The 21,581-nt window shown below is 51.9% G+C and overlaps 9 protein-coding genes across 9 annotated transcripts; 6 read left to right on the top strand and 3 right to left on the bottom strand.

The window, feature by feature from the left end:
• Positions 1-1,075: 1,075 nt before the first annotated feature.
• CCM_07538 (uncharacterized protein) lies at positions 1,076-2,230 on the bottom strand (the record flags this gene model as incomplete). The annotated part of the gene is made up of 2 exons (XM_006672679.1): positions 1,076-1,174; positions 1,247-2,230. The coding sequence occupies 2 exons, from the start codon at positions 2,228-2,230 to the stop codon at positions 1,076-1,078; spliced, it is 1,083 nt and encodes a 360-aa protein (XP_006672742.1).
• A 1,083-nt stretch (positions 2,231-3,313) lies between these two features.
• Positions 3,314-3,738, top strand: CCM_07537 (uncharacterized protein; the record flags this gene model as incomplete). The annotated part of the gene is made up of 3 exons (XM_006672678.1): positions 3,314-3,448; positions 3,519-3,539; positions 3,634-3,738. The coding sequence occupies 3 exons, from the start codon at positions 3,314-3,316 to the stop codon at positions 3,736-3,738; spliced, it is 261 nt and encodes an 86-aa protein (XP_006672741.1).
• Positions 3,739-3,959: 221 nt separating this feature from the next.
• CCM_07536 (uncharacterized protein) lies at positions 3,960-4,294 on the top strand (the record flags this gene model as incomplete). The annotated part of the gene is made up of 3 exons (XM_006672677.1): positions 3,960-4,001; positions 4,023-4,108; positions 4,201-4,294. 3 exons carry the CDS (start codon positions 3,960-3,962, stop codon positions 4,292-4,294), a joined length of 222 nt encoding a protein of 73 aa, XP_006672740.1.
• Positions 4,295-5,718: 1,424 nt separating this feature from the next.
• On the top strand, positions 5,719-8,326 carry CCM_07535 (uncharacterized protein; the record flags this gene model as incomplete). Its single annotated transcript, XM_006672676.1, has 6 exons — positions 5,719-5,751; positions 5,921-5,991; positions 6,543-6,672; positions 7,182-7,221; positions 7,752-7,852; positions 8,282-8,326. The coding sequence occupies 6 exons, from the start codon at positions 5,719-5,721 to the stop codon at positions 8,324-8,326; spliced, it is 420 nt and encodes a 139-aa protein (XP_006672739.1).
• A 418-nt stretch (positions 8,327-8,744) lies between these two features.
• On the top strand, positions 8,745-9,323 carry CCM_07534 (uncharacterized protein; the record flags this gene model as incomplete). The annotated part of the gene is made up of 3 exons (XM_006672675.1): positions 8,745-8,783; positions 9,071-9,086; positions 9,181-9,323. 3 exons carry the CDS (start codon positions 8,745-8,747, stop codon positions 9,321-9,323), a joined length of 198 nt encoding a protein of 65 aa, XP_006672738.1.
• A 3,511-nt stretch (positions 9,324-12,834) lies between these two features.
• CCM_07533 (uncharacterized protein) lies at positions 12,835-13,122 on the top strand (the record flags this gene model as incomplete). Its single annotated transcript, XM_006672674.1, has 1 exon — positions 12,835-13,122. One exon carries the CDS (start codon positions 12,835-12,837, stop codon positions 13,120-13,122), a length of 288 nt encoding a protein of 95 aa, XP_006672737.1.
• Positions 13,123-13,180: 58 nt separating this feature from the next.
• Positions 13,181-13,414, bottom strand: CCM_07532 (uncharacterized protein; the record flags this gene model as incomplete). Its single annotated transcript, XM_006672673.1, has 1 exon — positions 13,181-13,414. One exon carries the CDS (start codon positions 13,412-13,414, stop codon positions 13,181-13,183), a length of 234 nt encoding a protein of 77 aa, XP_006672736.1.
• Positions 13,415-13,885: 471 nt separating this feature from the next.
• On the bottom strand, positions 13,886-14,206 carry CCM_07531 (uncharacterized protein; the record flags this gene model as incomplete). Its single annotated transcript, XM_006672672.1, has 2 exons — positions 13,886-14,016; positions 14,113-14,206. 2 exons carry the CDS (start codon positions 14,204-14,206, stop codon positions 13,886-13,888), a joined length of 225 nt encoding a protein of 74 aa, XP_006672735.1.
• A 3,840-nt stretch (positions 14,207-18,046) lies between these two features.
• CCM_07530 (zinc finger transcription factor 1) lies at positions 18,047-21,443 on the top strand (the record flags this gene model as incomplete). Its single annotated transcript, XM_006672671.1, has 2 exons — positions 18,047-19,176; positions 19,232-21,443. 2 exons carry the CDS (start codon positions 18,047-18,049, stop codon positions 21,441-21,443), a joined length of 3,342 nt encoding a protein of 1,113 aa, XP_006672734.1.
• Positions 21,444-21,581: the final 138 nt, after the last annotated feature.

Raw genomic sequence — 21,581 nt, 5'->3', positions numbered from 1 at the left:
ATCTGCAGGCTTTGCATTTCCGAGCTGGGCACGTTGCAAGTGCACATCCCCCCATCGTGCATCGCCCAGCCGTATCTTTCTTAGCTGCGCCTCCCTCGGATGTGCCTGTCTCTCCCACACTTGTCTCCTTTGAGTCTTCCCCCGCCATCTCTCCTCTTGGCTGCTGGTCGCTCAGTCGCGGGCCTAACAGCACGGCATCTCTCTCCGCTTCCTCCGTGTCTATTCGCATCCGATCCAGGATGACACGTGATGCGGTCTTTTGACTAACATACCCACACCAGTAGTTGCTTAACCCTATCAACTGAGCCTTTTTCATCTTGATCCCCGCGATCTGCTCTCCGACCAAGATGCTGCGCGAGGGCATCAGACCGATGAAGCGCATGCAGTGCGTCATGATGGTGCTCATCTGCCTAAGGTCGTCTGGCTCGGTCCAGGAGGCTACGGAGTTGATAAGAGCTTCGGCGCAGGTGCGAAGGTCTGGCAACGGAGAAACGCGACTGTTGTTAGACACGGGGGGCTTTTGTCAATGGCTACAACAGCACAACGTACCTCGCCTGCAGTCGTTCAACGTGTAATCCATATTTTAGAGATTCTTTGAATGACGGCTTCTGTGAAATGATGTGGTATTCGGTGCTGCAGAAGTATTTGTGAGAGGGGAAAGTACTGTTTGTCTGGGAAAGGGTGGTCGTCGCTGTGCAACGAGGAAGGAGCGGAACTCGATTCTATAGCCGCCAATTCAAACGGGATCTGAGGTGCTCTTTACCAGTAAAACCTGTAAAATCTGTGGCTTGACTTTTGTTTTCGAATTCAGCAGCAAAGTTTATAACTAACAATTTGAGGCGCAGCACCTACACTCCTACGCTCTGCCTCAGCTACACCACCTACCCGACACCGAAAACCACTTGCTAATCTTCTGTTCGAAGATGATCATGTATGAGTAAAAATACGACAGAAAGTCTTGCTGAAAAAAGTATTCCTATCTAGAGCTACCTAAATAGAGGCGCGGCGTCAAGACAGCTGTTGGTTGTACAATTTGATTGAGCAACTGCAACCTCTTTCGTATATCTCCAGCTGCTTATCGCCCTTCGTACTTGGAATCAGACGCGCGAAGTTTTCCAGTGTTAAACTCCTGATGGGTTTCGACTTGCCGGCCAGCAGCAGACACCGGCTCCAGCTTCGTCAATGGCGACACCGTGCAGCGACCGCGTCAGAATCCCCGTGCGAGGCAGAGCGCTACGCTAAGAACCCTGAGCATCTCCGCCAGGTCCAGTTCCCCAAGAGCCGTAAACAGTTCCCCTAATTCCTGTTCCATGAGCGCCCTCTTTTGGGCTGCTTCTCTCGCTACCGTCTCCTCGTCAACGAAGCGTTCGTTCACGAACGAAACTTCGGCCGGCCAGACTCCATTCGGGCCTGTCTTGCGACGGACGATGCGGAGGCGCATTCTGTCGTCGATCATATGAAGCCGTGCCCTATACCATGTGCTGAACATCGCCATCCATGTGGACGGTTTCCCGCGCACATATTCGTCGCCCTCGGTAACCGCGACTTCAAAGGTGACGTTCTTGAGCTTGCGAGGCAGGGCCTGGAGAATATCGGTATATGGAAAATCTTCAGAACTCTCCGTTTGTACAAATTGTACGAAGTTATCCATCTCTGTGCTCTCCCATTGCTGCTTTGAGAAAGTAATGATCAGATGCTGTATGTTGTTGAACTCTTCGTGATAGTGTTGGTGGAACATATCCCTCAAGTCGTCGTGCTTGATCCGGACGGTATCGCGATCGAAATCGAACCAGCTCGGAAGGCCGTCGCTCTCCGCGAGACTTTTGACAACGTAGCTGGACTCGGGGCATGCTTCTCTCAACATGTATGTGTCGTAAATGCTCATCTCAAAGGACGCGGTGGGCCTGGGACCGGGACGGCCATGGAGTACAGCGGGATTATATCTCGAAGCCGGAGTATCATATCTCGAAGCCGGAGTATCATATGTCGAAGCCGGAGTATCATATGTCGAAGCCGGAGTATCATATGTCGAAGCCGGAGTATCACGCCAAGAGCCGTCATCCATGTCGATGTCTTCCTCCTTGACTGAGCTTTCAGACACGTCGGTGCATTCATATCCAGCCAAGTCCTTCGGCGGAACAAAGCACAAGCTCCTGCATTCCAGCAGCGCCGCTTCCCGCCATATCTGGTGCCGAATGTACGGTGGCAGTTGCTGAAAACGGGGAAACATGCTTTCTTTTCTGGTCGAGACAACGGGTATATGACGATTTCAAGCAGACTTTGTCTGTTTGCAACCTTGATCTGGCTGGACTTTCAGACTATTTATACAAAGAAAACTTCTCTTACAGTGTAGTGAGCAGCGTGATGACTTTGTAAGAGGGTATCACGACAAGTCAGTAATGAACTGAGTACATTGAATCACTCAAACTTTTGCTTCTTCTTTGTGAGTCTACAACTACAAGAGTATACGTGCGACCTCGATGGTAGCTCTCGAGACCGCCATTGAAACAAGCTGACAGCGAAGGAGTAAGCAGTGGTGCTGTGTAAGAGTATCACGCACGACAAGTCAGCGATGAACCGAGTACATTGAATCACTCAAACTGCTACTTATTCTTTGTCAGTTGAGAACTGCAAAAGTCTGCGTGCGACCTCGATGGCAACCCTCGAAGCGTCAATTGAAACAAGCTGACAGGACAGCAGTTCGAGTGTGATATATCAGCCGCGAACAGCTCGCACAATTCTACACGTTTTAAGCGATTGGACGGGATCAAAGTATATATGTGTTTTGTCTGTATACCCTTTCTGAGTTACGTTTGTGTTGTCTTCCTTGTTCTGCTCAATCTCTTTGTTTGTTGGTTTTCAAATGTTACTAGTCCCTCTTTTCTTTACTTTTCTTTATCCTCGTAGTGTTTCTTGTTTCTTATTTCTTTGTTTTCTCCTCTTTCACAGTTCTGTATTGTCTACCCTATTCTACGTAGAACCCATCACCAGCTTCGAAAGCCACCATATCGAGGCCGCGAATAGAGATCGACAGTGGCTGGTCAATCTGTTCTTCCACGAGTCAAGAGTGAGCAAGGGCATCACAAGGATTGACAGGCCCCCCATCCAAGGCATGAAATAACCGTCTGGCGCTTCATTTCAATCATGGCTGGCCCAATTCCGGGGTGTATAGATAAAGTAAAGCAAGGGGGCTTAGCACGCAATCAATAACGCCGCGATCATTGGTGCGGCAGCTGCACGTCGAGCTCCAAAAACCCTACGGTTCATTTCCATCACTGTACATACTGTTTTTCTAGCTGCCTAAAACATCAACATGCACGTCCGAGTTGCATCGGCGTCGCCGGGTCCTGGGGCGATCCAAATCGGACAAATGCCTCAGGCCAAATGGTTGCGACATCGGCAGTTTTTTTTGGCAAGCAGTCAGGTGGTCGGGAACACACCCCTCACCGTACGGCCAGTTGTCGCTTCATCAGAACCTTTTCATCGCAGGCGATGAGAGACATGGTACGATTTGACAGGCACCAAACATGGATGGTGGTGTTTGACGTTGCAGGGACAGGGCTGCTTTCACACAGACTATTGACGCAACGGCGTCTGAACTCGTTCCGTTTTCTACGAGGAGAGTCGTTGTAGTCCATTGGTGATGTGTCGTTCTTCGGCCCCCAAAGACACAAGGGTTATGTCAAGGAGGGAGGAAGCTGCAGAGCCTTGCCTGAAGAGCATGGCCGCGCATGGTAATCAGAGAGAGAGTGAGAGAGCAAAGATGACAAGTGACACAAAAATGAGGCTTGTACAAAGATGTCGATATCTTGAGCGGCTGTACGGAGTACTCCGTCTGTAACTGACAATAGTTCCCTGCAACATTGTTACAATCCGTGCTTTTTTAGCTCGTATGCTCGGTTATTGGTACTGCTAGGCGTTTTGACCGTTTAGCGATTTTAGATACCCATGTCCTTAGCATGACGAATCCTTGTGGCGGAGGTGGTTGTTGGGGTCTGGAGGTGTGTGTCCACGGACCATAGGCCGAGGGCCTCCTCTGGCAACCACTTGATTGGCCGTACCCCGTATCGGGATCAGCGGGCTTTGCTCAAGTCGTTTGTCAGGCTCGGCCCGTTGCTACTACCTGACAGGTGTCTTTTTTTTTTCCTTCTTCCCCTCTTCTCTTGGGAAAACCTGCTCTGTCTTGGGTTTAACGTGGAGTCCCGGCGACCTGGAAAAGGCACCAAAGAGGAAAGAAAACGGTGTACGCGGTGTACATGGTGGGGAAATGGTACGATTTCACGATTTCAGATGATTCGAGTTTTCTACGATGTGACAGTGTAGGTTTTCATAGCTTGACAAAATCTGGCTCGGCGAATTTCTCGAGCAAGGGAAGGGAAAAGGGTCGAGTTGAAGGCTTGCACTAATACGCCTCGGTCGTAGATCATCACAGTCCAATCAGGCTAGGGGAGGGTCTGCGGGGCGTAGAATGAAGGAAACAAACAAAATGGAAGATGGCTGGTTCTTTGTGGCTTTTTTATTCTCATGTTGACACGCAAGTACGGAGCAAAATGTCTGTGTACAACACACACACACAACGACCAGGCGCACGGCAGGGGGGGTGAACTGACTAACTGTGGATGAGGGAAACCTGCCTGAGCCTATTCCCAATGGGACGGAACCGGAACAAAAAGGAAAAAGCCTGCATGCGAAGCCGCGTACATACGTACCTACCCTGTCCTCCCCAACGACGTATCACAACCCCGGCCAATAACGAAAGCCTTTATGGGGGGGCAGAGACGCTGCAAGTGCATACATGTTATTATTCGGTACTTTTTCATGTTGCCCCCCCTCTCTTTCCGCCCCTGTACGAATTACCTGCACGCCCAGTAGCTCACTTGTTAACAAGATCAAATCACGATGTGCCGTGTGACCATCCAGTTGTCAAACCCCTGTGTTAATCGCTCCAAAGCTTTTCCTCAAACAGAACCCGGAAAGACAGCAGAAGCAGTGAGACAAAAGCGACAATCGCTAGGGCCCGTCGCGTGTGCGGAGCAAAGGTGACTTGACGTCGGAGAACCTTTCGAGGTGACGAGGGGGGGGGTGGTCAAAGGGGAGAAACACGCAGGTCAAAAGAATACTCGGTTGTCGGCTACCAGGGGCCTCTCTCCCCCTGTGAATCACGTACCTTTTATTATTATTCTTTTTCTCGTATGGAGCTTTTTGGGGTTTTTACTGGACACTTGTTGTACTCCGTGCAGACTCAGAGTACAACGGCGCAGGAGCCAAGAACAGGGGGGTTGGGTGCTAGCGGACTTGGCTCAACTCTGAAAAAAGGCAAGATGCGAGACAGACTCAGACATTCGAAGAAGTCTGTTCCTTGCTTTCCTCACCATATTCACTCCGTTGTGGGCTGCTTCGCCAATATCGGAAACAAGTTGGTCCACCAGAAAGTCTCTCTTCATGCCGGCATACCGTTTTAGACGATAAAAAAGGTGACTACTGGTAATACTTGCAAAAAAGTTTGAGAAACAGAAGCGACTGAATCTGGTAGACCCCTGACCTGGTCCCCAGACAGGGTCGGCGTCTCCGTATGGGGTTCCATCTTGGGCCCTTTTTCCCCTACTAGTCAACATCAACCCCCCGAGGGGACTTGTTGGCCCAGATTCCGTTCCTTCTGGTTGTCAAACGTGTTGATGTAGGAGCAAGATTGCGCAATCCCGGACAAATGACCTCACAATGCGAGGTTTTGATAACTTTGTCTGTGGGGGGGTCTGGACGGACGGATGTTGGTTTTAGTTCGCCGGACTGTGCAGTAGCGTCTCATCCGACAAAGGACGGGACTGCCAGTGCTAAACGGCTAATTATAAGTCCAATATTTATGCAAAATGCGAGCTAAAATACGCCGCAAGAATGTAGAAATGGGCTAGAAGTGTTCTAGCGTGCTGATGCATTTGATGACTTGCACATCGATCGCGCAGGGACCGCCAGCCAAGACGTCGCTCTTATCGTGTAACGAATTCACAGACAGACAATGCGTCGGCAAGTACAAAGTAGTTCCTAACTTGACAGTATCTCATTTCTGCCCCATAAGGACTCCAAGTAGTCATGGCACGTGGTTGTCCTTTCCTGCAAAATGTAACAAGTCGAATAGTCCACAACACATGATCTCAACCCCCCCCCCAATACACGCAGGGTCGCGAGCTCGCACTACCAAGTAGCTCTCTTCGGTTCAAAATGTAATACATCGGATATTTGATAGTGTATACCCGTCCCACCACATATGCAGCCACTTCTGTAATATCCCAATGAGCCATATATGCCCGATAGTCGCATCATTCCCACCGTCCCACCAAAATGCATGCAGGGGAAGGCAACATCATTTCTGGTAACAATATATATTAGTCCAGGAGCGGGAGCGGATTTACAAATATGATCGGCCGTAGATCTTGGTCCGAAGCCCCGGCGGTTGCCCTTTTCGTCTCGCCCAGAACGGGGGGTGTACACGGGGTGTTGAGATGAATATCCGTCTTTATAGATTGAGCCAATATAACTGCCTGCAGTACAGAAGATGAGATCAACATCATGGCCCGCTGCAAAGAAGATGAGATGTTTTTCTTCTTTCTTGATGGATACCCTACAGAGATGGAACGGAGTGTGGTCAACTCATCCATCACCGATCCCTGCCCTCTCGTATGCAGGTCGTCAAAATCACGAGGAAAAGGAAAAGGGCGCCGGAAGTGATAAATGATTGCATGAACCTGATTTACACCCAGGGTCTCTTTCTGTTTGAGTTTCTGCCTGCCTACGTCTGAATGATAACTCGGACATCCCACCAATATACCCTGCCGATCCACCCAACCAACGTGTTGGTCACCAACCCATTGTGCAGATAGATTATCAAGTCGCATCGCTCGATACCACGCACCCCCTTGCATAAAACTTAAAAAAAACATAGGACAAAACTTCCCTACATATATTAAACGATCCATTTGGACTTTTCCGTTCGGTGTATTTGATACCCCGCTGTAGTTGAGCTGTCGACTAGCGGTCAATACGCGGCCCGCAACTCCACCAAACCCTAAGTTTCGGAGAGGGAAGAAAGAGGGTTAAAAAAGGGCAAAAAGAAACATACAACAGCCGGTGTTCGCTGGTCGTCACCGACCCAACTACTAATCTGCCGGTCAATAGCTTAACTTCAGCGGAGCAAACGGGACGCGGTGTTCTCTACTGCCTATGGTCGTATGTATCAGTTTCTGAGACACTCAAGTATATATCCCGTGTAACCGTACACGACAACATCACATGCTGATTAACTAACAGCACCAGTGTCCCGTATCAACTATTTGGCATAAATCTAATTTCATCGTCTTATTACCACAACACCCTCTATTGCAGTTTGAGTTCTTATCCCGAGGTTAGCTGGCGGCAAAGAGCACCCGTGACAGAGCTGCCGCGCTGCAAATTGGCTCCTGTGGCTTGCACCGGCCATCTATGCCGGCAGTTGGGTCGAAGGAACCTGCACAGGAGAGGGGCCGACTTTGTCCATTTTTCCTCTTTTTGGCGAGCCCCGGTGTTGAGGAGGAGAAAGGAGGCAGACGAGGGATCGCGACCAAGTCGTGCTCCAATCTTTTTTTTCTGCAAAACTCCATCATCGTCCCCGCCACTTACAGCATTCAACCACGGATAGCTTACCAGGTCACGATGCGCTCTGACGTTGAAACGTCACCATCCTAGCCTAGGATTCGAGATGTCCCCCCCTGGTTGATTAGTGGACAAGTTGGCCTTACGGTCTTGGCATGGCGATCCTCTAATCTCGCTTCCCATCAAACCATTCTACGAAGCCATCAACGCCATCAGCGCCATCAGCCTCGTGTTCTAGAACAAAACGCACCTTCCACAGAGATATGGGGAATTGCCTGATTCTTTGTCAGGCTAACCCTTTTTAACCCCGGAAGGGTGGTGGCCCGGATCGTCGCTGAACCTAATCCATCAAAGCCATCTCACACATGATCTTTGCCAACACCGCTAGGCATGGGGCCTCCCATCGGGACCTCCGCTCTTTCTCCAGGATCACCATGGGTCGCTTCGAGGTTTAACCTCCGAAGAGAACAAGTTCGATGCATAATAGGAGAATAACCACGACGACGTCGATGCAAGGCCGAGCGAGGCTGGAGAAGCGCGCTAGGATCTCTAGCCCGACGCCCGCGTCCTTCCTTGGTTTTTCCTAAACTAGCGACTCCGCGAGTATCAGACTTCCCGCTATTGTTCTGAGAGACCTTTTACATGTGCATATGGCAAGAATGTCGCTGTCCGCTTGTCCGCCATCACTGGCCCCTCCAAGTAATGTCGATGCCTATTCCTTTGGCCCCTGTAGGCCTCCGTCGGAATACAAACAACACCCCCGAGGCGGGTAAAGAAAACCCCTCGAAAGATCGTCGCCATTGCCCGGGCTGTTACCGGGGGGGGCTTGGCTGCGGGTAGTTGAAAGGTGAGTTGTGACAGCTTGACCAGGCAAGGGTGCTTTCTGCGTGCAATACTTGTAACATGAGATGACATTCGTACCCTGTCAATCGCAGCACCTCTAGTGCACACTCTCTTCAAAGAGACGCAAATGCAGCTGGATGGGTAGGGAAAAGCACACAATAAACTCTAAATGTTGGAAACCAAGGATGTCGGTGGCGATGCAGATCAGATGCGGATCAGATGCGACTCTGAACGAGCAATCTTCGTCTTTCGCAGGCACTGACCATATTGGAGCCAACATGGCCCAAGCTCGTCTCGTAGCCTTTGAGCAGCCGGCTGTATGTCTAGTTTTATGCCGGAATGGCCGACGACGACTAGGGTCATCCTTGGCGGTGAATATCATGGCACCAGATGCTCTGATGGGCTGCCGTGCGCGGTGACGACTACATCGACGTGGCGTATATTGTTGTGATTGGATAGAATGAACTAGGCCGGACGTCTAGGATAGCCCGTCCATCGACAACCTTGCTTCACCCTTGTTCACTCGTCCATGCAGCATGGAGTCGCATAAACTGAGTGAGGCTGGGAAGATGGTGTGCATGCACTCCCATGGTAACATTGGTAGGGCAGCAAGCAGTATAGTACGACTTACTAAGACGTAGCATTGTCCTTCCTTTATGTCCGTGGGCGATGCTGTCTATTGAAAGGTGAAATGAGCATGTCAATGCAGCACAGTGTATGTCAGTGTCACTCGTTATTACCCTCACCGTGTCTTCCAGTCGTCGTACTTGAAACTTTCCAAGTTCGATGTGCTGGCAAGAAGTCTAGGCAAGGCGCAGTGCCCCAGCCTCGTGATGCATCCACGATCTGCCGCGTGACTCTATAACACCCCTGGCCTGGCAGGAAGTTTTGAAACCAGCACAGAAAGAAACAAACGGTTGGCGATGTTGCATTGCGCGGCGCCATAGAACCCCTAGCTTTGCTTCCTCACCTTCGGTAGGTCGCCTATGGTAACACGGTATGTCGTGCATGTCCGGGATGGCACCCACATGTGAGTCAAAGTAAAGCACAGCACATGCTGTCTCACGCTTGCGAGCTTATAGCGTGTCAAAAGTATCAATGCTCTGCGTGATATATTCCGCATCCACCGAAAATGCGTATAGTCGCCCTCCTCGTGGGAGTTCTTAGACTTGGCGTCGCCAAGCAAGGCGCTGTCAAGTGAGGCGTTGAGCTGCACTCGTCCAGCTCCATTCGGGCAGTGTCCGGGTCTAAATCTCGTTACTAATGACAACATAAACTCGTCGAATGAAGTGTACCTGTTCGTGATGGTGCTGCTCTTCCTAACCCAGCATGAACGCCGACGAAAGCCGTTTCGTGCTTCAGGGAGATTGGAAACCAAAGCCGGCTGTTACCTTGCGACGAGGTAGCGAACGTCTCAATGACCTCCTCTATTATATGCCGACATTGTCCGAAGTTGTATTGCACGAATGAATATCGTGAGCGATACGATCAAACCTGTTCGGAACTGATGGCGATCTGTTACCTGATTCGGCCACTTCCCTCACCGGGGAAAGCTATCGTCGGTCCGTGCCAGGGTGACTAAACATGCAGCTAAATTACGCTGTCTGTCAAAGCATTCATTTTAGCGGCTCTTTCAGGATTGGCAAAGCTTTTGAGTTAGATGCTTCCGTGCTCGCGTGATGGTCGCGTTGGTAGTTGAGACAAGTAACTACTATTTGCTGCCAGTTCTGGCGAGCAAGCGTCTGGTAGCATCCGCTTGCTCTCTCAGGCGAGATCTTTGTATTTGCCTGGATACCCTGGTTTTCGCCACGTTTTACACGTGATAGAACTGTCATCTACATTAATCCTTGAATTTTTAGGACTCGATTTTCTTGCCACTGTCGTCTTACGGCATATGATGCTGGCCCGATGACTTGCTCATGGCGTTTGATAAGCGGCAACACGCATTAACAATGATTGCCCGGCATGCTTCCTCCGAATCGCAGCAGCCAATCGCAGGAATCTTTTGACTGGCAAGGGTGTCCTTGCTAACGAGGCAGCTAGAATCAGAGAGTGGGTACAGATGCGAAGGAAAGAAAAAAGGTAGTTAAGGCGCGCGTTTTGAGTTGCGACAGAGCCCAGACTTTCTTTGAACAGAGGCTTTCCCCTAGTCTGTCACGGCGGATACACGATTCGTCGTCTGGGCAGAGACGGAGACAACTTCCTTTTCTTGGAGCTCTTTCTAGATTTCGGAACGCTGCAAATGTAGACTGAGCCTTGTGTGATACTAGGAATGACAGCGCATCTCCGGCGTGAAAGTCATGCTTCGCCTACTCCTCAGTCTGTCGCCGTTGTTTGTTCGTTCCTGACCGTCGAGCGATTCGATTGGCGTTACGGGGCCAACCTGCCGCAATTATCATTGACGGCCAAGGGTACCCTGTTTCATCCGAGATGCTGCTGGATTGCAAGAATGGAGCGGGGACTCCACTGATGCCTTGCTGCTGATCACCGTAATTCCGTGACAAGCCCCAGCCATTCAGAATTCGTGCTGTAAATAGCGAGGGAATGAGGCACGAGCCATAAACTTGTGATTGGAGCGATTGCTGCTGACCGTGTACTTTGTCAGCCCTCATCATTTTCTGCATAGGTAGTAAAATTATACGAACTGCAGCCCATTCTCTGATTGAAGCTGTTGTCTCTAAGAAGGCAGCCAATCATGACCTGGAACGTCGTTAGTTGACTTGGCCACTCCTGTCAACGGCCCCGCGCTTTGACCTCGGCTTGAGTGGACGTGAGCCTGCAATGGCTCCAGAGTAACAATCCAAGGAAGTATCCTGGCTGGTTTCCCGATCTAGTGGAGAATGGGCTCCTCGGCTTTGGCTCCCAGCTTCGTAACTTTGTTGCATAGTTCGCTGCTAGGATCAAGCTGTGATGGGGATCTGCCTGTATAGTCTATGAGAAGCTGGATGCTGCGGCTGTTTGACTGTGGCAGAAAGAAAGAGAAAGACGAAAACAAGCAATGTGACAGGGTTGTCCAAAAATAGTGCATGCCTAATTTTGAGGAGTAATCTGTGGGTGCATAATCCAGATAGATATGTGCAACCCAATCTAAATGACGGAAGCTGCCGTTATCCTTGGAAAAATTCCCACAACCCAAGGCTGGTTCCGAGCCTGACAGTAAAATTGAGTTCTCCGGAGGTTGCGAATGACACAGGCAGTAGCCACAGGGCCTGGCGATGAATAGGCCCTCTTACTTAGCCAACGCTCCTCTGTTGGGGCCGCTGCGAGTTTGCGTGGAGCGACGAAGCATACTTCGTAACCGACTGCTCTTGCATCCTGCTTTGAACTTTCTCCACGAGGTCAGCTTTCTGGGTCGTAGCAAGCCCCGCTAGCGATGCTAACTCAGGGGAATGTCTCACTGTAGCGCGCTGGAGTTTGAGGCATCCTCAGCAGTTTGTGGTAGTCACATTATCAGTAGTTACCAGAGCCAACGGCTTTGTCTCAATGGTTGGCACGGATGCAATGGAGTGTGCCCCGAGGCTGCGCTAACGTCCTTAGAGCGCCTCTTTATCCGCCAGAGTCATGCATCGCTGATGAGCAAAGGCTGCAGACATAATATTGGCGGGATGATCACGGGCTGCTTAAAAGGTGGAGTCGGCGATGGCAACAAAGCACTCCTCGATTTGTGGTCGTCCAGATGCTCGTTACGAGACCGAAGAATAGCATTATTAATAGCAGTCGTTGGAGAGTCCTTTTCTTGACAGGCGAACCCCGGCTACCCCCCAACAAGCCAAGAACCATACGACTTTTGGTGGATATGCCCCGTTGGGCAGGAGCGGGACTCGACGACCGCCCGCTATCTTGAGCTTGGTACGCGTCGCGCGATGGTGGCTGGTAATTAGTATCTAAGGCTGCAACATAGGTAGGCGGACAGCTTGTTAACCAGTGCTACTGATCAGGTCTGGCACTGCAAATTCTGCAACACAGACCGAGGATGGATGGGGCCAGCTCAACATCAGCCCATGTTAGTACCCGTCGGGCCTTTGTGTGGTTGTTTGGTTGATTGGTTGTGGGATGGTGATGGAGGGAACTGACTCGGTTTGGAGCGTCCGACTTGCTCCATATAGCGACATATTTGCATCTTCTACGAGGGCCGTCAATTATACATGCTTGCCAATCCCGTAGTTATATTGCAGCTGCAGTTTTCAGTCAAGATCCACTCGAGGTCAGGTAATAGCCTGAATTGTTCGATTAAGTCTTGGCTGTGCTGTTTGAATGACTGTTGTTCTCTGGCATCATCACAACGGTTATCGGTGTCGGGTATCGGTTATGGTGATTGTGATCTTTTGCAATTCGACGCCTTCTCAACTCACGCCAGTGATCGACACGATGTCTCGCCGTGTTATACTCCGTATCCGTAATCTGTACTCTGCACGAATTATTCGTACATCAAGGACGAAGCAGGTGGGCGGCGGCCTCGGAGCGCCGTGTTACCGCAAGACTACTCCGTCCAAAAGCGGGGAGAGCAAAGGGATATCCACACTGGCGGAGGATGTCTCAAAACTAGAGTCAAAGAAAGACAATGCCAGTGGCAACTTTCAAGGTGGCCAGGGCGTGACGGCGCTGGTCCTTACCCCTGGAACGTTGGCTAGCAGGAGGCCCGGCTTGCCTGGATAGATCTGGGTTGGGGATCCCCAGCCTGCAGGTGTGCTTGCGCTGTACGACGAGTCGACGATTAGCCAGCAATCCCAGTAGTATCCGATGGGTTGCGTCGAGACGGGCACGCCACAAGACGGATGATGAGCGACATTTTGATGGGATCTAGGAGCGCCACAATGCAACGCTGGGGATAGCGGCGTATTCTACCCCTGGAGCCAGGATGGCTTCCTGTGTGCGGGAAGGCGGCGGCTTGAATCACGTCGGACACGATGTGATGTAGTTGCAGATGTCGAGGCTTGAAGGATGGCATGCATACGCGGGCAGCATCCGAAGCTTGTCCGCGTGATATATATATCCAGTCAGTCACCAGACGGCGCACGTGTGTATTTTGACGATGCTTTGTACTAACTAACGCTTTGGTCGAATTTGGCTGCTAATTTTTCTCCGGTTCGATTTGGCTAGGCGGATTTGCTATTTGGGAATTTAGATGACCATTCTCAACTGGCTCGCTGCCACATGGCAGTGCGGTCATGCATGACAGAAGACTTGAAATCAATATTGGTAGAACGAGATGGGCGGTTTCTTGGTTGTGGCACAAGGTGTCGCGTTACTTCATTGAAGATGGACGGAAGTAGATTGGTGGCGGACCCATGGAGGATAGTGTGGCTTATTCCTGCCAAGGATGAGGCCAACCAACATGGAGGTGTGATGGTCGAAATGTCCGATGGGGTGAAGGGCGGAAGATGATAAATTTGTCAATCTGAAATTTGGGAGCGGATGCTCATTTCGTTGGGTCGACGTTGGTGCTCCTGCTCAAGTTGAGAGGTTGTAGAAGGAGCGTTTGCATGGCGATGTTGGTGTCGTTGGATGGACACAGCATGATGCCTACGCGCCTATTACCGACTGGCAATACTGAGGAGATGCGCAGAAAGGAAGTAGCTCAACAGTACGAATTAATACAGAGTACAGATTAGTTCATCTGTACAGATTACAGAGATACCTAGGTACATAGGTAGTCGGCGCGCAGGTACCGAGGTACCTGTGCAAAAGCTGGGGGAGGTTGTACCACAGAAGGCGTTGCGCCGTGGCTGACCGGCTGCATGATGCATTGGTAGCACCGAATCATGACACAGAATTTTATCAAGTACGTGGACTCAAAATAGTTAGTTGGGTGGCAGGCAATCAATCACTGAGTTCTTCTATGCGCGTGCCTCGTGTGTTTGATCCAATTCTTTCTTCTTCACAATTTTTCGTAGTATTAGGATTAGGACCAGCAATGAGAAGATGAGCGCACCTAACTACGCGCTGGGCTGTTTAATGATGGACACGCACACACTCAAAAAACGGACGCCATCTCTAAGCTAGCGGTATTAGTCGAGAGCGCTAGAAGGGAGCCTGCTGGTTCTAGCCCAACGTGCGAGGGGAATAATAAAAGAAGGCGAAGAATCTCCGGGCACTGGGGTGGTTCAGTTTCAAGTTGACGAGTTGACTAAATTTAGTTGATCGACGTGACTGGGTAGGTAGTCAAGGAATGAATGAATGAATCGATGGATGTAGTTGTTGATCGGCTTTTGGATACTGAGATGGAGTTGTCTGTCTGGTGGTATGTGCGTGGTCAAGTTGGGGGAAGACGCCGCCACGCCGAGCTCGGGTAAACGGGTTGCAGGCGCTGGCCAAGTATCCGTAGTTGGACGTTGCAAGACATTTTTTTGTCCCTTTGCCAATTCGGGGTTTTCTTTTTGCTGGATTCGCCTAGGACACGCGGGCCGGCGGGGAGACTGGGCTATTGTTTCTCCATGATGCCATGTTGCTCTTCAACCACCTCGTCAACACCAACTCCCTGTCTAGTTGCTTTTTACTTATTTAGTTTATGGTCTAATCCGTTCACCTTTCCGTTCGTTGTGCAAGCTGCCCAAGGCAAGGCGCAGACAGTGGGCGCATCCACCGCGGCCTGCTAAATCGGTGCTGGCTTGGCTGGAGAGGGGCAAGGCGTTGACGTATGGGCGGATGGGGATGGCGAGGTCCTGCTTTGGGGCTGGGGAGCCTCGACCCTGAGCCAGCCAGTCCTGTCATCTTGTACAGGCACGACAAGAAGTGGCAGTGAAGTGTGAGGGGGCACGCAACCCTTGGAAATGCAAATGCAAAGTTTCTGGGGGGAATGTCTAACTAGAAGGAGGCTCCACAGACAGGGGAGGTAGGGCCATGCAGTTTTACTCTTTTAGTGCCTTTTTGAGCGTCCTGGTGCCCCACAATCCGGCCTAGTGTAAGTCTGGATACTAGGTAGGTAAGGTACCCAGGTACTTGCTTGCCCACTCTATTCAACACTAGTATTCAACAGTCGCTTCGCGCACCTTGTAGGACAGTACCTAGTTAGTACAAATTACTGATCGATACAGTCGTCGATACCAAGCTTGCAGGTCGAAAATATGAATGGGCAGCACAGCCCAGCCAACCCGCCAGCGCAGCCGCATCCTGCTGTGCAAGCAGTGATGGTGCTTGCTGGGCTGCCAGGTCCCGCATCTTGACTTTTGTCCGTAGCATCCGAACTTATAGCCTTTACGGCACTCTCAAGCGCTGAACGAAGCCATCCATACTTTTTTGCCCTTTGCAGGCTGCTGTTTTAGTGCCCAGGGTTTCCCTAGCTAGCGCTGGGCTGCCGCGCTTCTGCGGGGTCCACAGGGTGCTGCTTTTTTGGGGGCAGAAAGAGGAAGGACAAGGTTACTATCGTTACCGTCTACCAGTTGGTAGGTAGCGAGGTACCTCCTCGTACCGAGCACGCCGTAGCGAGTAGCAAGGTATCGAGGCCGTTCTCGCACCACCCACACTGATCCAGCACACTGCCTTCTCTGACAATGCACGAGGTAATATCCGTGCAAGGGAAATAGGAAGTTGCGAATCACCCGTTAGTCTTGGCAGCTGGCAGGTTTTTTTTTTCTTTGGTTCTGCATCATGCGTGCAGCCATCCTGTTTACGGCTTACGCAGACTGACAGACAAACCCTTCCCGCGCCGGCCATCTGAGAGGGATTCGCTGCTTGGGTAGCGAGATGTTTTGCAGATGGACAGATTGGGATGCTCTTCAAGAATGTGACAACTGACGACCTAGTCTCCGTACCTAGTACCAGGTACTGGCCATCATCTCGGGCAGTTTACCGTTGTCTCTCTTTTGGCGGCCTCGAGTCTTACACGACAACACCACATGCACACAAGACACGATGCGTTGACTTTGATACACTCGCTTGACTCCAATAAACAACCAAAACCGCGCCAACAAGTCCGCAGTTGCGCAGGGGCTGTCAACTTCGACTTTCAATGCGCCCATACAGGTACTCGGTACATAGCGCCCCCCATCCCTGCGCTACCACGACGCCATTGTCCCACGCCACCAGTACCATCATCACAGACGGCGCGCCCCTCCTCCTGCACCCTCGTCCTCGCCCCATGCCAGCTTTGGCTGCCAATGCCTACATAGGTAGCTAACTCCCAGTATGCCTGCAATAAAAAAAAAAACCTTGTTTGACCCCAGCAAATCCCAGCGGACATGGTGGGTTGGGAGGAGCATTTGATGAATGAAGCCTTGTCCATGTCTGTATGTGCCCCTCTTGCGACTGGCTGCGACTTTTTTTGTCCTTTGACGCCCCCCCCCCAGACATGCACGCCAACGGGCGGGTGCTTCCTCTTTCTCCGCCTCTACTACCTGGCTCTGGCTGGACTCACCTCGACCGGTACCTCTAGCTATTGGTCGAGGCAGCCAGGTCATGCTGGGGAGCAAGCTGTTCGCCGTTGCGGTTCCAGATAGAGCATCGATATCATGGAGAGCCTTGTGCCGCCCCTCCTTGGTCGAGGATTCGCCCGGCAAATAACGTTACCACCAGAGTTCCTCACCTCTTGTTCATCCGGGAAACTCCCCGTACCCTAGGTAGGTACTCGGTACGCCATCTCAGCGAGAGACAGGCTGCGGACCACCGGTCTAGGAAGCTCCACCCGCCACACCCCGAAAACCCACAGCAGGACGACGCCAGCAACGCCAGACGAGCCGCCTGCCAATCTGCTTCTGTTAGTACCTGGCCACAGCCTGTAGGACCCTCCAAGTTTCTTTAGCACCACCAGCATCACCACTATCACAACCACAACAACCACTACAACCCGCCTGCAACCTGCCTGCCTACCCTCCTACAAATCCTCTGCGCCCATCAAATCCATATCAAGCCACGCCCACGCACGCCCACGCCCACCTCTGTGCCCTCGTCCACACACCAATCCCCTCGCTATTACCTATGTACTACCCGCTGCTCAGCGTTGTCTCGACTCTCCACCCATTGCTCCCCCATCCCATCTTGCTCTTATAATAATACTATTTCACCCCTCCGACCTCCTCTCACCACACCTCCGCCATTATCCATCGCCATTTTCTGTCTTTCGTCTTCACTCGTCGCCTGTCGACTATTTATATCCTTTTCACTCCCATCACAGAAGTCGGCGGCCTTTCGTTTTACTTGCACTGCGGCTCCTCTGCGACCCTTGATACCCCAGCTTACGTCTCGCTGCCAAACGCCCGCCCTCCGGCCGTCCACCGATACCTCAAAAAGCCGCTGACCGCTCGCCGCCTTTACCCTTCGTCCTACAACAGTTTCAATACTCGCTGCGCCTAGCCGTTGTTGATAGCTGCCCATTCCGTCATTTGAACGCAGTTGCCGACCGCTCCATCCGCTCGCGCCTCCGCCTGCGCCCGTTTTTGCACTACCCGATCGATCTTGTCCGCGTCTCGCCCGGCCCGTCCAGACGACTCTTGAATCCTCGCCTCCATCCTTGGCCTCGCTCTCGGCGACGTACAGATAACAAGCCTGGCCTTCCGCGCTACCTGTTGCTGCTGTTGCCATAGACGCAAGCTTCTGCCGCTCTGGTAGGGGCACCAGTGGCCTCTCCCCGCTGCCGCACGGCAACATGTCCGCTGGCCAGCCTCTGCTCAACCTTCCGCCACATTTTCAGCATGCTGCCCACCCCCATCTTGCAAACGACTCACATCTGCAACCGGGCATAGACGACCGCGCCTTTTCTCAGTCTGGCCACAGCGCAAGCCCCTTCCCCTCCGCCATGGATCCGTCTCAGTTTAATGAATTTTCCTTCGCCTACGCCAACATGTCGGGCATGCCGGACCAGTCGGCCTCCGCCTTTGACGATCCTTCTGGCTCCGATCATTTCTCTCTTCACTCTTCAATGGCCCCTGCTTCGGTGAGCGGTGCCAGCATGAACTCGCTGACTGTAGCTCCCACCTCGGGCTTTGCCGTGGATCCCTCCGCCTATGCTACACCTGGCATCGACACCATCCCCGACGAAAACGCTTCGATGGACAGGCAATCCCCTAGTCACAATTCAGTCGGAGAAAGCGCAAATGACGACTTTGGCCTATCCGGTGCAGGCCGCGCCGACGGAACTGATCTCGGCAAGAGCAAAATCGACAAGACCGAGACACCTGCTTGGAGCGAGCTCAAGACAAAGGCCGGCAAGGACCGAAAACGTCTGCCCCTGGCTTGTATTGCCTGTCGCCGTAAAAAAATCCGCTGCTCCGGCGAGAAGCCTGCCTGCAAGCACTGCCTCCGCTCCCGGATACCTTGCGTCTACAAGGTAACCAGTCGCAAAGCTGCACCTCGCACCGACTACATGGCTATGCTTGACAAGCGTCTCAAGCGTATGGAGGAGCGCATCATCAAGATTGTACCCAAATCTGACCAGGACAATCTTTCTCCCGTCACTCGTGCCGTGGTCAAACCTGCCATGCCCGGCACCACCGCCGCCAACAAGGCCGCCGCCAAGAAACGCCGCGCCGATGAAGCCTTTTCTCCAGAGCTTGAGTCTTGGGTAAATGGACCCTCAAAATCCAAAATTGGCAACGGCGACAGTCCTCCTATGGCCGTCGACTCTCATGACAAGGAAGAGAACAGGCTGCTCCGCGAAGGCATCGAGGCTCTGCCCTCGAAAGAAATTCAACAACACCTCGCCGAGGTCTTCTTTGATAGCGTTTACGGACAGGCCTACCACCTACTTCACAAGCCAAGCTTTATGCGCAAGTTAAAGTTAGTCACCCAAACTAAAACAAGCTCGACAATCGCACTAACGTGACACTTATAGGAGCAATTCTCTACCCCCAGTTCTTGTGCTGTCCGTTTGCGCTGTATCCGCCAGGTTCTCAACGAACCCCAAACTTCCAGTCACAACGCGGCCGTTTCTTCGAGGAGAGGAATGGGCCCAGGCCGCAAGAGACATATGCACGAAGCGTTATGAGTGGCCAAATATGACGGTTTTGACATGTCTCATCATTCTGGGGCTTCATGAATTCGGTACATGTCATGGTGGTCGCAGTTGGGCACTCGGGGGGCAAGCGATTCGCATGGCCTACGCTCTTCAGCTGCACAAGGACCTCGACCATGATCCTCAGAGCAAAGGTCAAAAGGCGCCTCTCAGTTTTGTGGATCGAGAGATTCGGAGACGCCTCATGTGGGCTTGTTTTCTCATGGACCGCTTTACTTCATCTGGCACAGACCGGCCCATGTTTATATCAGACGACTCTCTCACCATTCCCCTCCCTGTGAGTGAGCGTTGCTTTCAACTCGACATGCCCGCCCAGACAGAACTCCTCGATGGTACGCCAGGACCACTGGCCGTGGAGGGTCAAGCGCCAGACACCGATCTACGCAGCAACATGGGACCATCTGCTTTCTTCATCCGTGGCCTTGCACTATGGGGCCGTGTTGTTACCTATTACAACCATGGCGGCAAGGATAGAGAAGAGTTTCCCCAGTGGGCTGACCGCTCGCAATATTCACAGCTCGTGCGTGATGTCGAGGAGCTACTCCGTACTCTGCCCGCTCAATTACAGTACACCAAAGAGAACCTTGAGCTACACATTACCGAGAGGACCGCTACGCAGTACCTATTCATGCACATGACTATACATCAGTGCTTACTCTATGTTTGTCAAGCAGCTATGAGCAGTAACCAGTCCAATACGGACGCGCCCAAGGATTTTATCGCTCGCCTGACCGGAAAGACCTTTCACGCAGCCAACAGCATCTCTCAACTATTAAAGGACGCCGATGAGCGTCAATGCTTTGTGACGGCGCCTTTTGCAGGATACTGTGCATTTTCTTCTTCGTCTGTGCAGATCTACGGTATGGTCTCCGGAAACCCAAAGCTCAAAGCAGCCGCCGAAGTCCACCTTGCCATCAACATCACGTACCTAAAGAAGATGATGAAATACTGGGGAATGTTTCACTGGATGGTTGACGACATTCGACGCCAATACAAGAACGCCTATGACGCCTCTCGCCGCCCTGGCATGAACGGGGCCATACAGAATCGGCAGCCGCTGCTGCAGTACGCTGATTGGTTTAATCGCTACCCTTCCGGTGTTTCCAATGTTGACTTCATGGACCCAAACCTGCCGAGACGCGCCGAGGGGGGAGAGGATGCTGTTTTGGAACAAAAGCCAGAGCTCCATTCCGTTGGAGAATTTCTGGACAATCTTTCTCCTGTTTCTCATACTGCAGATGGCAAGGACCCTAGCAGGACGCCGATGCAAAAGCGAAAGACTATCCCGCCAAAAAAGAATTCTGCTGGAGTTACACCACCTGGCAAGCTCGATCATCCAACCCCAGAGGCGCGACAAGCCTCGATAGGGCCTACTCCTCGCAGAGTCTCGGACCAATCTGGTGGCACCCCTCGTCTACAAATCGACCAGCGCAAATTCTCGAACCCAGGTAATACGCAGCCACCCATGACATTTGGCACACACAGCATGCCCAGCCAGGCGCAGGGATACATGGCGACCATGTCGCCTATCAGCCCCAACAATATGGCGCCATACCAGCCACAACCACAAATGCCCTTCTTTGCCGATATCGTGCCCCTCGGCATGGGAGGGCAAGACGCCGGGCTCCCCCAGCAAATGTTTGGTATCGTGCCAGGTGGTATGAACGCACACCCGCAAGAAAATAACAACGGCTGGCAGGGCATGCCCAACGGCGCTCAACATAACTCGCGCCAAAATTCAACAACGGTGCCAAAGGTCGCGGAGGGCGCCCTGCACCAACAACGACACCCACCTCAGCAGCAGAACCCTATGACGGCGCCGACGATGAATATCTTCAACTCTGCACCCGATAGCTCGTGGTTTATGGGTTACGAAATGGAGCCAGCCGAGATGAATCAAGACATGAACATGGCCAGCAATGGCATGGACAATTTCGGCATGTTTGCTGGTGGCAGCAATGGCAATCCTGGAAACGGCAGCGGCATGCCCCAGCAGAACCACATGGGTGGTGGGCTACAGCATGGCATGTAAAGAATACATCATACATGCTTTGGCGACCCGGATGTCAATAGAATGAGACAAATGGTCTCGACTACAGAAATTATTCCCCTGTTGCTGATTTTTGACTTTTTTTCCCTTGGAACACCTATATTATTACAGAGAGCATTG

This window comes from Cordyceps militaris (genome assembly GCF_000225605.1).
Source record: "Cordyceps militaris CM01 unplaced genomic scaffold CCM_S00006, whole genome shotgun sequence".
NCBI classification, from domain to species: Eukaryota; Fungi; Ascomycota; class Sordariomycetes; order Hypocreales; family Cordycipitaceae; genus Cordyceps; species Cordyceps militaris.
The sequence above is the reverse complement of the archived record's forward strand: the minus strand, read 5'-3'. Positions and strand labels throughout refer to the sequence as shown.